The 15,235-nt window shown below is 41.1% G+C and overlaps 1 protein-coding gene across 1 annotated transcript; it reads left to right on the top strand.

Moving 5' to 3' along the window:
• Positions 1 to 409: 409 nt before the first annotated feature.
• Positions 410 to 13,949, top strand: LOC310855342 (B-cell receptor CD22; the record flags this gene model as incomplete). The annotated part of the gene is made up of 18 exons (XM_083760304.1): positions 410 to 458; positions 1,325 to 1,423; positions 2,115 to 2,226; positions 2,959 to 3,104; positions 3,363 to 3,483; positions 3,736 to 3,872; positions 4,388 to 4,510; positions 4,987 to 5,133; positions 7,066 to 7,171; positions 7,488 to 7,654; positions 8,335 to 8,484; positions 8,885 to 9,016; positions 10,510 to 10,591; positions 11,491 to 11,539; positions 11,695 to 11,781; positions 12,169 to 12,305; positions 12,549 to 12,682; positions 13,408 to 13,949. 17 exons carry the CDS (start codon positions 410 to 412, stop codon positions 12,649 to 12,651), a joined length of 1,947 nt encoding a protein of 648 aa, XP_083616430.1. The 3' UTR covers positions 12,652 to 12,682; positions 13,408 to 13,949.
• Between the last annotated feature and the right edge of the window lie 1,286 nt (positions 13,950 to 15,235).

The raw sequence follows: 15,235 nt of genomic DNA, 5'->3' as shown, positions 1-15,235 counted from the left end.
AACGGAAAAGATTGAAGATGGTGTAATGTTGAAATAACTTGACTAACTTTAACTTAAGACCTCTGCTACTTCTCTCGCCACGCACCCCCTCTCCCTCCTCCACCTCTCCCTCCTCCCCCCTCCCTCCTCCCATCTCTGGGTAGCCGGCTCTGCTCACCGCGCAAGTCTCATCCCTATATAAAAAAAAGAAAAAGAAGGAAACATTAACCTCCACACACAACAAATCACATTCTGCTTGACTGAATTGAGCTAATGAAGATATTTTGACAGGTGAGTGCTTTATTTTATCAGTTTAATGGTATTTATTTAATGGTGAACATTGTTTCACTTCACTTCGTCTCTGTTTGTCTCCTCTCTCTCTGTTGTTCTCCTTTTATCCTGTGCCATTACTGCGCTCGTATCAGCAGAGATGTTGGCAGGTGTGTTAGTTCTGAGCACCATCCTCGCAGCTTTACCAGGTAAATAAAAATAAACTCAACACATCACATGTTTAAATCAAGTTTGTCATTATTTGGAACTGAATGGAGCACTATACTGTATGTTTGTTATATACGTCTCTGTGCATATGATATTAAATGCCATGACATACAGTCATACAGCAGGCTGATTTAATGACACAAATTACATCCCTTCACGACCATTTCACCTAAAAACATGACTCCGGTTTACACAATGGAGAGCATTTAACTCATTCTAATTTGATAGCTGTCATACAGTGATACTGTACATGTGAGGTTCTGTAGCCAGGTGCCCTTGCCTTTACGCTCAGGTTATTTATAAGTATTGATTGGCTTTTGTGCAAGGTAGTCAGCCAGCCAGGCAGTTAGGAGCAGCACAGGACACCAATGCTCCACATTAAGTCTCATCATCATCATCATCATCATCTGTGCTACATTTTATGTGTCACTCATGGACCAGAGTAGAACTTTTTTTCTCATGGTAACCATGTTTTTCTTTATTTTCCTCTTTACCTAAAACTCATTTGTAAACACTGATTGAGCCAATGAAATGCGCACTACTTTAATCTAATCAGTAATCTCCTATACTATGCTGCTCAACTCCAATTTAGTCACCCAGCGGTATTGCTGTACTCAAGCGAACATATGCATACATACATGGATATGTATACATACGGACACACACAGCTGCTGTTTACCACATATTTGACCCCAGTGACATCACCATTCATCAGAGTAAACTTTTCAGCAGAACTAATTGGCACAGGAGACCACTTTGTGTGTGTGTGTGTGTGTGTGTGTGTGTGTGTGTGTGTGTGTGTGTGTGTGTGTGTGTGTGTGTGTGTGTGTGTGTGTGTGTGCTGCAGGTGCTCAGAGCAGGTGGAGTGTGTCGTTCTCTAGAAGGGAGATCTGTGTGTGGGCAGGAACAACTGTGACCCTGCCCTGCCGTTATGACCATCCATCAGGTACCCTAACCCTACACAATAAAATATGTGTATCCATTTGGTTACATTTGTACACTCCTGGGTTTACAAACTGATGAATTACCACTACTCAAAATAGGTTGTACCCTTTGTGGTGGTTTTGAGCACTATAGGCAGTACTACAGTACTGTACTTCTAATAGAGATACTACTATTATTATACAACAGGTCGTTTTGAGGAAGCAATCTGATTGGTTGAAACCACTTTCTAGCCGTGCTTAAACCACGATATAGGAACGGCTAATCAAAACAAATAATTCAGCCGTGCTTTTCTCTTAGAGCGCAGCAGACTTGGTGGCTAGGCTAGCTAGTTTCTTGGGACATTTGTGATCGTAGTGACTACATCTGTCATTGAAAAAATATACATTTTCAGCAATATTACACTCAAGGGTGTTCTTTATCATCATTAATGCACTTCTGCGATACCTTTCGGAACCGCAGGCGTGCATTAAAGATCACCCTCTCGTTTAATATTGCTTAAATCATTAAAACCGAGAAAGCATCTGTGTCATTTTAGGTTTTTGCGTTGGTTATTCAAAAACAGCAGATTTTTTAACATTTTTGAAAAACCTTGAAGGTGTTAATAATTTTGAATTACGATTTAAGGTTTGAGAACTAACTGTTTTAGAAGGCATTTGTGGATGTAAATGGGGTAAATTGTTGATTGGTTTCAGGCCACACAGTGAAGCAGGTCATGTGGTTCCGAGTGTCATCGGAGGGCCGACGAGAGTTTGCCCACCACTCTGAGCCAAGTCTGATCAGCCTGTCATACCACGGACGCACACGGTAATACACAATGCAATAGGGATGCACACATGTACACACAAACACACAGGCGCACACATCCTGAATGAATAGGTACTGTAGATACCAGTGGTTCTCAGCCTTGTCAGGCTGGGACCCCCAAAATAATCCTTTTTGAACTGGGGACCCCCCACCCTGAGAAGCACTTGGAATCGCAATGTGAGAGTGTGAGCTTGTAGATTGGCTATTGTTTTTACCAATGTTTCACCAGTTTTATAGTAGTTTGTTGATTACTTTTGATGCAGTAATGTTTTTTGTCTTTTCTTTCCTTATATTAGGAATTAGGTATTAAAAAGGTCTTTGTAGAGAAAAGCCTTGTGCACACCTACAAGGACAGGTGTGTCGGCAACCACATGCGAATCATGAGATACCTGATGAGGTCGAAACGTCATCTGAATAAAACTACTGCTCTATAAGTGAAGACAGTGTGCAGGACCCTTTTCTTCTCATTAAAAAGGTTTTAAAAGTCCTTAAATGGTCACTTCACTGTCATCTGAGGACCAACCCCCCCCCCCAAAAAAAAAATAAAAAAAAAATGTGGGGACCCCCTGGGGACCCATAGGTTTAGAACCACTGCTGTAGACAGTCCAAGAACATTTGGCCTTGAAAGAATAAGTAAAGAAACACAGATTACATAAATTGCATTGAAATGTATAGATATGTGATTGAATGGGACAAAACAAATGACAAAGAACTCCCATGGGCTCCATCCAGCTACATCGGAGGCAGCTACTCCAGCTGCTCTGTCCAGATCCGGGCCGTTAAGCTCAGTGATGCGGGCCAGTACCACTTCAGGTTCGAGACGGATCAACCCCAGGGAAGATGGACCTCCCCTGACACTGTCTCTCTGGCCGTCACAAGTAGGTTGAATTTCCCTTCAGTTACAGTTTAAATGCAGAATACAATAGTCAAGGCTGTTCACAAAACCAGACCCGATGAAGAGTCTTGGCTCGAGACGTTGTTAATAAATTACATTGGAGCAGACGAGTGTGTGGGTTTATTCTTTTTCTTCCTGTTACTTTCCAACCCAGCACCTCAACCAAGTGATGTGCGTATTATATTCTTTTTTTTTTAGATAAATATCCATAATTCATCTGTATGTGTTTGTTTGTGTTCAGACCTCCAGGTCCAAGTGCATCCAGCCAGGCCAGCCAATATGTATGGCTTTGGAGAGACTGTGTTTCTGGGTTGCCAGGCCAGTGGATGTGCTGCTCCAGGACGGAGTCTAGCACTGTACAGGTAGGCGTGTGTGTGTGTGTGTGTGTGTGTGTGTGTGTGTGTGTGTGTGTGTGTGTGTGTGTGTGTGTGTGTGTGTGTGTGTGTGTGTGTGTGTGTGTGTGTGTGTGTGTGTGTGTGTGTGTGTGTGTGTGTGTGTGTGTGTGTGTGTGTGTGTGTGCGTGCGTGCGTGCGTCTACTTGACCAGAAAAGTGTTATGTAGAAGAAGAGAAATGATACATTTGACATGCTATACATGTTTCATACTGTACACAGAGATGGGTTGAACCTGGGCTCCTATGAGAAGTGGATGATTGTGAACCGCTTTGACCAACAGCATGCTGGATCCTACACCTGCCGACCAATCCCACGGCAGAATGTACAGTCCCCAGTCCTAACGCTGGCTCTGGGACGTAAGTGATCAGAATGTACAGTCCCCAGTCCTAACGCTGGCTCTGGGACGTAAGTGATCAGAATGTACAGTCCCCAGTCCTAACGCTGGCTCTGGGACGTAAGTGATCAGAATGTACAGTCCCCAGTCCTAACGCTGGCTCTGGGACGTAAGTGATCAATCAATGAATCAGTCAGTCAATCAATTGACAAAGAAGGGAGATTTATTTTATACTGAATACATGGCTATAGTTCAGAATTCATCGGTTTGCTTCAACATAAATGTGAAGAATGTTAGATCCTAATATTTAGATTAAAATTTTTCTTGAATTTCTTATTTTCTTGAATTATTGTTCTACAGTATACGAACCATACATCATGCCCGTGTATCAATATTAAGCGGTATTTGGACAGTCAGTCTTGATGAATGAATGCATTCATCAACAAACCAACTCCACCATGTTCTACTGCAACTTACAGGTACAGTATTAATTTTAGAACTTACTCTAACTACTGTAACTCTAACCATGTGTCCCAGATGCACCTCGTTCCACCTCTATCATGGTGTCCCCAGTAGGAGAGGTGTCAGAGGGCGGATCAATGACTCTGACCTGCAGCAGTGATGCTGCTCCACCTGTGGAGAGCTACGCATGGTTCAAAGGTTCCCACAGTCATGTTGCATGTTAAAATAACTAAACTCAGTGACAATAAATGTTACTGTGTTACTTCAACACTGCATCCAGACAGTATATTGTGGGGAGGAACATACACAAAAAATGACTTTAAAGGTGTAGGGAAACGGAAATGGTGGACATTTTATTTTGAAGTTTCATCTTGAAACTCTGGCTCTGACGTTTCTGAACCAATCAGAGCATCCCTCCGGGCTCCCTCCATTCTTTTTTTAAAATAGTTATGTATAGCAATAGCTGATGAGACACAGAGAGTGCACCGGCATCAAAGGTAGAACAACGTATAGGTTGCACCAGGCATCAATGGGTTAAGAGTCGCCATGTAAAGCCTGTTTAAAAAAAGATAAAGATCAATAGCCATAATAGCCTGTTATGTTTTGGGGGGTTACTACTTTATTGGGTTATGCTTAATTAAACTTTTGTGATCTGTGTGTGTTCTGTTTTCCAGACATGGAGATTGGTAGCATCCCAGCCAGCTTTAGGCCTCAGCTCCATTTCTCTCGGGTCAAATACACTGACAGGGGAGAGTACTTCTGCGTGGCCAGAAACCCGTTGGGCACAGACCGCTCCAGACCACTTCTACTTAATGTGACATGTGAGGTTCTCATACTTTATTTCAGCTTGTGAACTGAGCTAATTTACACAGTAACAATCCTAATCTACCATAGCATGTCAAAATAAATCAATTATGCATGAAATACACACTACAAAGTTGCATATAAATCAGAAACTGCATCTCCTGACATAAGAAAAAATCTGCACAACAAGAGATGGTGTAGTGAGGGGGGCACATACGTAATTTATGAGCACATGCACCTGTGTGCTTCTCCTAATCAGGACAACACAGTACACCTGTTGTATAAAATAAATTGAGTGGCTAGTAGGTGGATCTAGCAACATTTGCCATTAGAGGGCAGATATCACACTGGGGTAAAGATAGGGTTACCATATTCTGAATGACCAAAAAGAGGACACATGCGCGCGTGCATGTGCGTGTGCATGTGCACGTTGTGCGTGTGCATGTGTCGTGCGTGCACGGTTCTGTTTGAATTAAATTCAGATTGCAAAATAATCTATAACAAAAAAAGTTATGCTCCTAAATTTAATCAAATATGCTGTATATTAGTTATGTATTTATTTAAAGCAGTGGCTCTCAAAGGTGTGATCCAGGGACCCTCATGGTTCCTTGAGGGGGTTCCAAATGGATCCATTATAGGTCTGTAACTGAGAGTGTAACACATGGACCCAAATGGACCCTTACAGGTCTGTAACTCTGAGAGTGTACACATGGACCCAAATGGACCCTTACTGGTCTGTAACTCTGAGAGTGTACAAATGGAACCAAATGGACCGTTTTATAACTTTTAACTCGGATACTGTACAAATGGAATCAAATGGGACTCCAAATGGGTCCATTTGGTTTTACTCTCAGAGTTATGGGGGTCCAGCCTATTCTCCAAACCATCATATCTTATGCTTTGCTTGGTTGTACAAAATAATATTCGGTCAATTTAATTTGCAGAAGGACTCGCCTCGTGCACAGCTGCCTTGTCTGTGTTGTTGACATGGGCAGAACTTTTATTTGTGACAGACACATAGTTCCTTTGCAGACAATACAATCTGCATCTCATTGGTCAGTCACAAAGCTAAGAAAACAAGTAGCCTACTTTTTCTGCATGTCAATGATGAGATAGTTCTTTTGCAATTCAAGCTTTCCTCACGGAGAGCAGACAACACAACAGTCTATCCGCAGACAGCGGAGCAGCAGCGAACCTTTCTCTGACCTGCTGTCGGGACCAGTGCGGTCAGCGTACATGCAGTTATGAATAATACACATTCCGGGGTTCGGGCTGAAAGTCCGTCTCCCACAGTGTTTTTCCACTACGAACCATTGAACGTGCATTGTAATACACATTGGTCTAAATGGTCTGTGAGCGTACAGATATGTGTAAAACCCCAGACATTTGAAGGAATTTATAAACCCCCCCCGGACAGCCCGGACAGTCCCCCAAAAGAGGACTTGTCCGGGCAAAAGAGGACGTATGGTAAGCCTAGTAAAGAGACTATGATTTTCACTTTGGTGAAAGACGCCTGTGAAACTGATCTCTTTAGATCAGTGGTTCTCAAAGTGTGGTCCAGGGCCACTGCTGTAGATCATACTAAGGCCAACAGTTGTGTCTGGTTGTTTCTATTTCAATACCAGTCATAATTCTGTCACATTGAATGAGCAGGAACTTAGGAAGTGATACTTAACACTTCCCAACATTCTCAGTGTTTAGACCTTTTCTTAACTGGTTGCTGCTGTTTTCAGTTATCATGATGAAACACTCACTGTCTTGTAGCGCGTTGACCCCAATGTCTCTTGTGACTTCCCTTTAATCACATAAACCCTTCTCTATTATGCGGTGCAGTACGTCGTACGCAGGCATACCTGACTGACTGACTGATATTACATGACATTACTCTCATCATCACTATGTTTGCTTGTCAAGGAGAAAGAGAAGCATTGCTCTTTGTGTCTCTGTAGATTCTCCTAAGAACACACGTGTGAAGGTCAGTCCTCCTGGTGACATCAGAGAGGGAGCGCATGTCAACCTCAGCTGTGTCAGCCACGCCCACCCTCCCATCAACAGGTACAGAGAGTTCACCTTGGTTCATATCAGCAGGGTTCTGTCAATAAGTCAATAGAAAATACAAACTCATATGGATTTGGAGATTTTGTAATGATATAATGATGATATAAATTATGGATTTTATATTGTTTATTTTATCTCATCATCATCTATCTCAGTGGGTCTCAAAGTGGGGTCCAGGCACCCTCAGGGTTCCAAATTGACCCTCACAGGTCTGCAACCCACTGGTCTCCATCACATACAGTATATCTATGTAAATGTATTCTTTAAGCATAGCAGTTCATGGCCATCACCATCCTCATCCTCCCTGATACAGGTATGCGTGGCATCGTATCCTAGGTGATCAGGTGTGGCCTTTGGTCCAAACCTTCCAGAATGTGTCCATCCCATCGGTGCGTTCTCAGCATGCTGGTCAGTACTACTGTACTGCATGGAACCGACTGGGATACCAAACCTCCCCTATTGCTGCACTTACTGTACTATGTAAGTACTAGTGTTTGTGTGTGTATGTGCGTACAGTACATATGTGCCTGTGTGTGTCTATGTGAGTATATCTTTATATTACAGAAATATATTTAGAATTGTGTGGTTTGGTTTGGTGTGTTGTGTTGTGTTGTGTTGTGTTGTGTTGTGTTGTGTTGTGTTGTGTTGTGTTGTGTTGTGTTGTGTTGTGATGCGTTGCGTTGCGTTGCGTTGTGCTGTGCTGTGCTGTGCTGTGCTGTTGCATCAAGTTGTGTGGTGTTGTTTAAGGTGAGGTGAACGGTCTCCTTTGCCTGATAAATGATACCTACAGTACAATACCAATGCCCTCTGTCTGCCAGGCCTCCTCAGCTCCTCAGCTTTCCTCCTTAGTTATCTACTCCTCCCCTTTTCTCCTCATATTGTCTCTTTATCCTGTCCTATAACATATCTGACCTCACATTACATGAACCCCTACTGTAGTATGTGCTTATATAAAACACAAATTACTGTATACCCCCCAAAATATGAAAAATAAAAAATGTTTGGACAGAAACACGTTGGCTTATTTGAACTGTTCCATTATGAATAAGCCTGGTATTAAAGCGTTTTAACTTTATGAGGAGGATCATTGGACTCCCGTTTACATGGATTTTACTTTGTAGCGTTGTGACCAACTCATGTGTGAACTTCCTCCTCCGCAGACCCCCCTAAGAACACTTCAGTTCTGGCTCGTCCCTCCGGTGTGGTGGATGCTGGACGACCTTTGACCTTGACCTGCAGCAGTCAGGCTAATCCAGCTGTGGACAACTTCACCTGGCACCGACAAACACTGGATGGAGCCTCTGCTCAAGGTTGGTAATATGGAGCGCTTCATACGTAGTCTCTATCATTGGTCCTCGACATGGCATTCGGGGGCCTCCGGCGGTCCATACGGGTCCATTTGGTTCCATTTGTGGAGAATCACTGATCTATCTATGTATAAGAATGTGGCTCCATATCTGTGGAAATAGTATATTCACGATAAAGGCAAGGCATGATATGGAGCTCTTGAAACAGCCAAATCTTCTGGTTGAAATTTCCACAAAATGTAGTCAAACTACAATGATAATTTTGAGTGATGAACCCCATAACATATTCCAAGAGTGTTGTTATATGTTATGGGGTACAGGAGACATTTTATGTCTCTCTGCCTGTCCACATTGCTCTGTTCATTTTGCAGTAGTGAACGCTTATTGTGCTGTTGTGTTCCAGGCTGGGCTACCAAGTCTGGTCCCATCTATACCGTCTCAGAGGTGGGTCCTTCAGAGAGTGGTCGCTACTACTGTGAAGCTAGGAATCGCTTTGGGGTCCACAGTTCTCCTGTTCTCACTGTACGAGTCAGAGGTATGGATAACCAACCATCCGCTCATTTTATGTGTGAATAAGACCTAATTTATACAGTATCATACCTACAGTATAAGTACTTACCTTTAATTATACTTATTTATACAGCATTGCTTACCAAAAAGATTAGATTTTCAACAGAAGAACATGACGTGAAGTCATACAACAAAGTATACATTTAGTCTTAACTGGGCACCCCTATTTTGGGCATGTCATTATAGATGGCAAAAGGGAGTATTAGAGGCAAAGTGAGCTTAACATTGTTTAACGTTGTTTAATGCAATCAGATATTGCTACAGTGGTGTAGTATAATCTGTTGCAGCCATGTCTTTACGTCATTTACGTCAGTGGCATTTGAGCAAAGTGCTGAGCGGTGAGACGTCTATTCACTGTGCACGGTCTTATGGCCTGCAAATGTGTGTGCTTTATTCTGTGAGTCATTATGAGTCACATGAAGCACTCTCGCTGTAAGAAAGAGTGGAGTGAGCAGATGAAGTGTTGTGGAAATTACTCAACTGAGGAACTGCAGACGGGTTTTTAAATACATTGGAGAAGTCTAGACGTCTGGCTCATGATGCTGCATCTATGACTGTGCTCTCATTCTAATCTGCCAATTATCTTCTCTTTCTCCTTTTCTTTGATATTTTCTCTTTTTCTATGTTTTTCTTCTTGCAGCCTACCCATTATTTTCTTCTTGCAGCCTACCCATTCTTTACTAACCATTCATTCATTCTGACCACATCCACATCTATCATATTGTTGTCTACTCTCTCCTTCATTTTGTCTCTTGTTTGTTGACCATTATCCTAAAGAAAACATCACAAACAAAACAGCTAGTGCTACTCTCACCTCGTACATAATACAAAGAAATGCAGTGTAAATACTGTTACCTACTGTCAACATAATTCTAAGAAATCTGATGTGTAATGTATATACCCTCTGTTTACACAATAGCCCACACAAATGTAAGCTATAATAATACTGTATTTCTATTAACATCTCTGTACATAATACAAAAAATGTGACATGCAATGTATACCCTTGTTTACATAATATAAACAACTGTAATGTAATGTATATTGTTTACATTGTAATACTATTACCTTCTATATACATAATCCAACAAGTGCAATAATTGATTGCTTTATTATTTATTTATTTAGTTTACCCATATCAATACTCTCTATATTAAATCTAGCATCGGTTAGATAGTTCTCTATTAAGAACTTATGTGTAGCCTAAATATTTTTAATGTTATCATTATTTACTGTAAATCACCAACATCACTAAGACAAACTGTTACTTTTCAAGATTCAAATAAAAACATTGCAAAAATGGCCCATCTACAAGTTCAAAATTCATGGCTTCGTTCAGCGTTTTGAGCTTGTAGCTCTGCTATTTTGAATATAAAAATATGGAGATAAAAGGTTTCTGCCCGACAGCAACTATATACTGTACGCAATTGTAATAAGTGTGATTTGTGTGGTTTGCAGGTCGTCTGAAGGTCATCGCCCTGGCATCGGCAGTGGGCGTCTCTGCAGGACTCATCACCCTTACTGTGGCCATCATGATCAGGTGACAGGAAGTACTGTACCATACAACACAGGAAGTACTGTACCATACAACACAGGAAGTACTGTGCCATACAACACAGGAAGTACTGTACCATACAACACAGGAAGTACTGTACCATACAACACAGGAAGTACTGTACCATACAACACAGGAAGTACTGTACCATACAACACAGGAAGTACTGTACCATACAACACAGGACGTACTGTGCCATACAACACAGGAAGTACTGTACCATACAACACAGTGCACAGCATGTCACTTCCTTGTCACAACGTCATACCTCAGACGTAAATAGCAAGACCGGAGGTTTACTTCCAGTATCTGCGTGGCGTAGGTGGCAGCCTTTTTAGGAGGCGGGAAGCATGGGTTGGAGTCTATTAATCGCAATGGAAGAGTGAACGTGAACGCAGCTTCTGAACCATTCTTTAGCCCCATGGTCACTGAACTAAATATTGGACCTGATCGTCACAAGCCACACAATATTGCCAAGATTGTCATATTAAAATTAATTTTTTTCACAAGATGTTCCGTCTGATGACGCTTAAGAGACCAGTTATAGGAATTGTGTTTCATGTCGCCTCCGTGTGACTCCAATCGGGATGGACTACCTTTCTAAATGAACAATATTTGGTTAAACTGTTGTCACCAACCTCATTTCACAAACACAAAGCCTGTCACAATTATTACATAATCACTTGGTCGTAGTTATTTGAGATAATCACAGTAATTTTGCATAATCGTCATGAAATGTTCATATATTTTCAAACATTTTCAAAAATAGTGGAAATAGCAGATCTACAAGCTCACAATTTAGTTTGAAAGGCAAACAGAAATGTATATTTTATTTCCAGACATGTCACCATTTAACCATGAAGATGATCTCTGTCTCTCCACAGTAAGAACATGCACAGAGTGGACATGGAGATGATGGAGGACACTAAGAAGGTACAGTCAGGGATCAGCATTTTGACTGAAGTGCAGTATCCATCGCCACATATTCATTATTCAGAATGTCTGTGTGTGTGTGTGTGTGTGTGTGTGTGTGTGTGTGCGTGTGCGTGTGCGTGTGCGTGTGCGTGTGCGCGTCGTGTGACCCCCAGCGTCCGTCAATGACAGCTGACACCTTGTTCTATGAGTCAGCCCAGCAGACCTTCCAGATGAGAACGGGCAAGATGTCTGACATACCAGTGCGTAATGGATCTTACACACGCACACACACACACACACACACACACACACACACACACACACAAGAAGCTTTGTGTTGTTCAAATGTATTTCTAAATGTTTTGAAAGTAGTAGCTCGAACTCACAATACATCACAGCAGGTGGATTGGCTCATTTCAAATAGCTGAAATATAAAATATATAACTATATCAACATTTGTTTTCCTTTAAAGATAATGATTGCAGGTTTGCCTGTGTGTGTGTGTGTGTGTGTGTGTGTGTGTGTGTGTGTGTGTGTGTGTGTGTGTGTGTGTGTGTGTGTGTGTGTGTGTGTGTGTGTGTGTGTGTGTGTGTGTGTGTGTGTGTGTGTGTGTGTGTGTGTGTGTGTGTGTGCGTGCGTGCGTGTAGGAGGAGGAGCCAGAGGAGGTGTGTGAGAGCCCCCATCCTGCCATTGTTCCATTGAAGGATGCTCCACCAATCACAGAAGCAGAGACCAAGAGCTCCACCCCCAGCTACATAACCGTTCACTACTCCAAGATTCCCAGGTGAACTCCTCTACTCTTTATCTGTATTCTCTACTCTGCTGTATCTCTCTGTATATCTCGGTGTCTCTCTGTCAGTCTGTCTGTCTTTACGTACCCCTCTCTCTCTCTCTCTCTCTCTCTCTCTCTCTCTCTCTCTCTCTCTCTAATATAACAGCTAGGCAGCTCATGCCTATTTAGCAGGTTTTCTGTCTGTACTTCTCATCATACAGTTTCCTGTGTGCGTGTGCATGTGTGTTGTTTCAGTGTGGACCAGGTGCAAGTAACCAACATGTCTCTGGGTTGCAAGAAAGACACCAAGGATTCCACTAATGTACTTTACACTTTACTTGCTAAACCTCCCCACTAGAGGGAGCAGTGAGACAAGGCAGACACCGCAGGTTGGTCATTGATAACTCATTAATAACCTTTAGGAAACTGTCGCTCAAATCTTAGAGCAGTTTCTTTAGAATGTATTTACCTGAGTATAAAGCATGTTCGCTTATATGTCTTCCATCACCTTAGGGCTCATGAAAAACGTTTAGGTGAACAGAGTATTATTGTACACTACTCTTGTATGCTACACTACATAAGTTGGCCTCCTGGTGGCGCTATAAAGGGCTGGGCGAAGGTTTTTCGTTGGCCCCTAGGGAGTGAACATAAAGTTTTACACTCGATCAGTGCAGTCATCGGTAAAAAAAAACTGCCTGTTATACTTATAGCCTTTCGGCTTTACTTATAGCCTTTCGAGACAATCGTCACTTAAGTCTGACAATTCCAGATTATCTTTTAAAGAAAGAGAGAGAGAGAGAGAGAGAGATAGATTTGTAGAACCATGCACACAACACCTTCAAAAGCAATTCAAAGTGTGCTATGACAACTGTACATAATACATATGGTATTAGTGATTTTTTTTTTACTGTTACTACTTTCATTGTTGTTCTTACATTATTGTTTTCTATTATTGTTGTTAGAAATCATTTTGCTCTTGTGTAGTTTTATTTGAGAGCCGGTAAGGTATACATTCTGCAATCTGCAATCTACCATATCAACCTTTCAGAATCACGACAAAAGTGATTACATTATACTGTAATTGCTTTTTCTCTGTTCTCATTTTCCTCATCAGCCAGGCAATACATCACCTACTGTAACCTCACAAGACCCAATAGCATTGCTTCCATTATCAACACTACCAGAAAGGATTATGGATCAATGTGAACTTGACCCTCAGTCTGACCATGGGGGCACAGTGTGGCTGACCAGACTCATGTGTGAACCACTAAGGATGCAGTGGGCTCCAAGTCCCTGCTCTATGTTGCATGTCATCGCCTCTCTCTTTCCTGTCACACATCCAGCGTAAATATCTCTAGAAAAACATCTGGAACATTGTTTTTATATTTGTTTTTTATTACTGTATTTTTTTGCTTATGGATAGAGCATAAAATCTGAAGTGATTTACTTAAATTCAAATAACTTACATGGCCTTTGTTTGTTGCTGGATTCCCATGATGTTATTCTCTCCATTTGTATCGCTATAACAGGTATAGTGTGACCATTTGCTGTTCATTTTTCACAGCAAACGAGTGCAGAAGCATAGGAAATATGAAGCCTTATCAAATGTCACACTAATAAGGCAATCTTGGAATACATTAGATTAAAAAAAGAATTGAGATGTTACTAAAAAGAAAGTGACACTGCACTAGATGAAACAAAGGTGATTACAGTAGATGCATGAAAATGAGCTTAATTTCTATTCTAACCATGTGAAACTTTTTCTGGTAACTAACCAATTTGTTTCCAGTTTTAATTGTACAGCATCTAGCAATGCAATATGCTATATGTTTTGCTGGTAAAAGCAAGCTAGCAAAAACCTAATAATCTTGCAGTGAAACAGTTTGATACAGATGGGGATATTTGCAGGACACTAACAATAGACCATGTCGCATAGAGTAACAACAAACAACCATACAATAATACTATACCTGCATGTTACCATTGAAATTGAAGAAACAAGGAGATGCATTGTACTTAAACGAATGATGAATATGAATTTGTATTAAACCGTCTGTGGCATCATGGGAAATTAAATATTTTGTTGTTTCTCCTTATGTAGACAGGCATGAAATGACATCTGTGCAGGGAAAAAAAAAGATAAACCAAACAGGTACAGTAAAATGAAACTGAAAACTGAAAAGCCATATCACTTGCTTGCCATTTGTTGTGGTGTGTTCAAGATAAAACTGAAAATGTAAGTGCATACATGGTACAAGTAGTCTTATGTGTTGTTATTGGTTAACTTTTTATATAAAGGCTAATCAAGGTCCATAATCAAAAGTGTGATTGTTAGGCTGTTAGGTGAACCCAAGTGCAGACTCAAACACAGAGGCAAGAATACATTCAAATTTGTCTTGCCAGCTGAGTGAACAATGGCAAAAAGTCAACTACAACTTGTACAAAAAACAAACAAAACTAAAACCTATAGGCAAAATGTTATAAATTACTTAAGTAATTAACTAATAGGAGTTGGGTAATGTAAATGTGACAATAAACCAAAATCTAAATATCATTATTTTTGCAATAACCAAAGAAATAGATCATCCTTAAACCAAGAACAATTGCAAGTGAGACAGACCATGTGTTAGTGTTACAGAGATCACTACAATTCTGGTATTGCTATTCTACAATCTCAGAGCTCAGTTAACACTGAACATTTTACTGTGTAGCAAAACAATGTAGTAGACTACTAGAGAAGACGGCGTAGTGGTCAAACCACACTGATGGATAAACACCTGCTCTGCTGCTCTGGAGGAAATTAATGTCACATCATGGCCTAAGATCCTGGTCCTCCATTGTAAAAATAATTGTGTTGTGTGTGTGTGTGTGTGTGTGTGTGTGTGTGTGTGAATTAATTAATTAATCTTTATTTTCGTGTCTTGTCGTAAAGACCCATCCCC

The sequence above is a fragment of the Protomyctophum parallelum genome (assembly GCF_964188405.1).
Source record: "Protomyctophum parallelum genome assembly, chromosome: 3".
In the NCBI taxonomy this organism is placed as follows: domain Eukaryota; kingdom Metazoa; phylum Chordata; class Actinopteri; order Myctophiformes; family Myctophidae; genus Protomyctophum; species Protomyctophum parallelum.
Note: the sequence above shows the minus strand (reverse complement) of the source record. Positions and strands in the feature narration are given on the sequence as shown.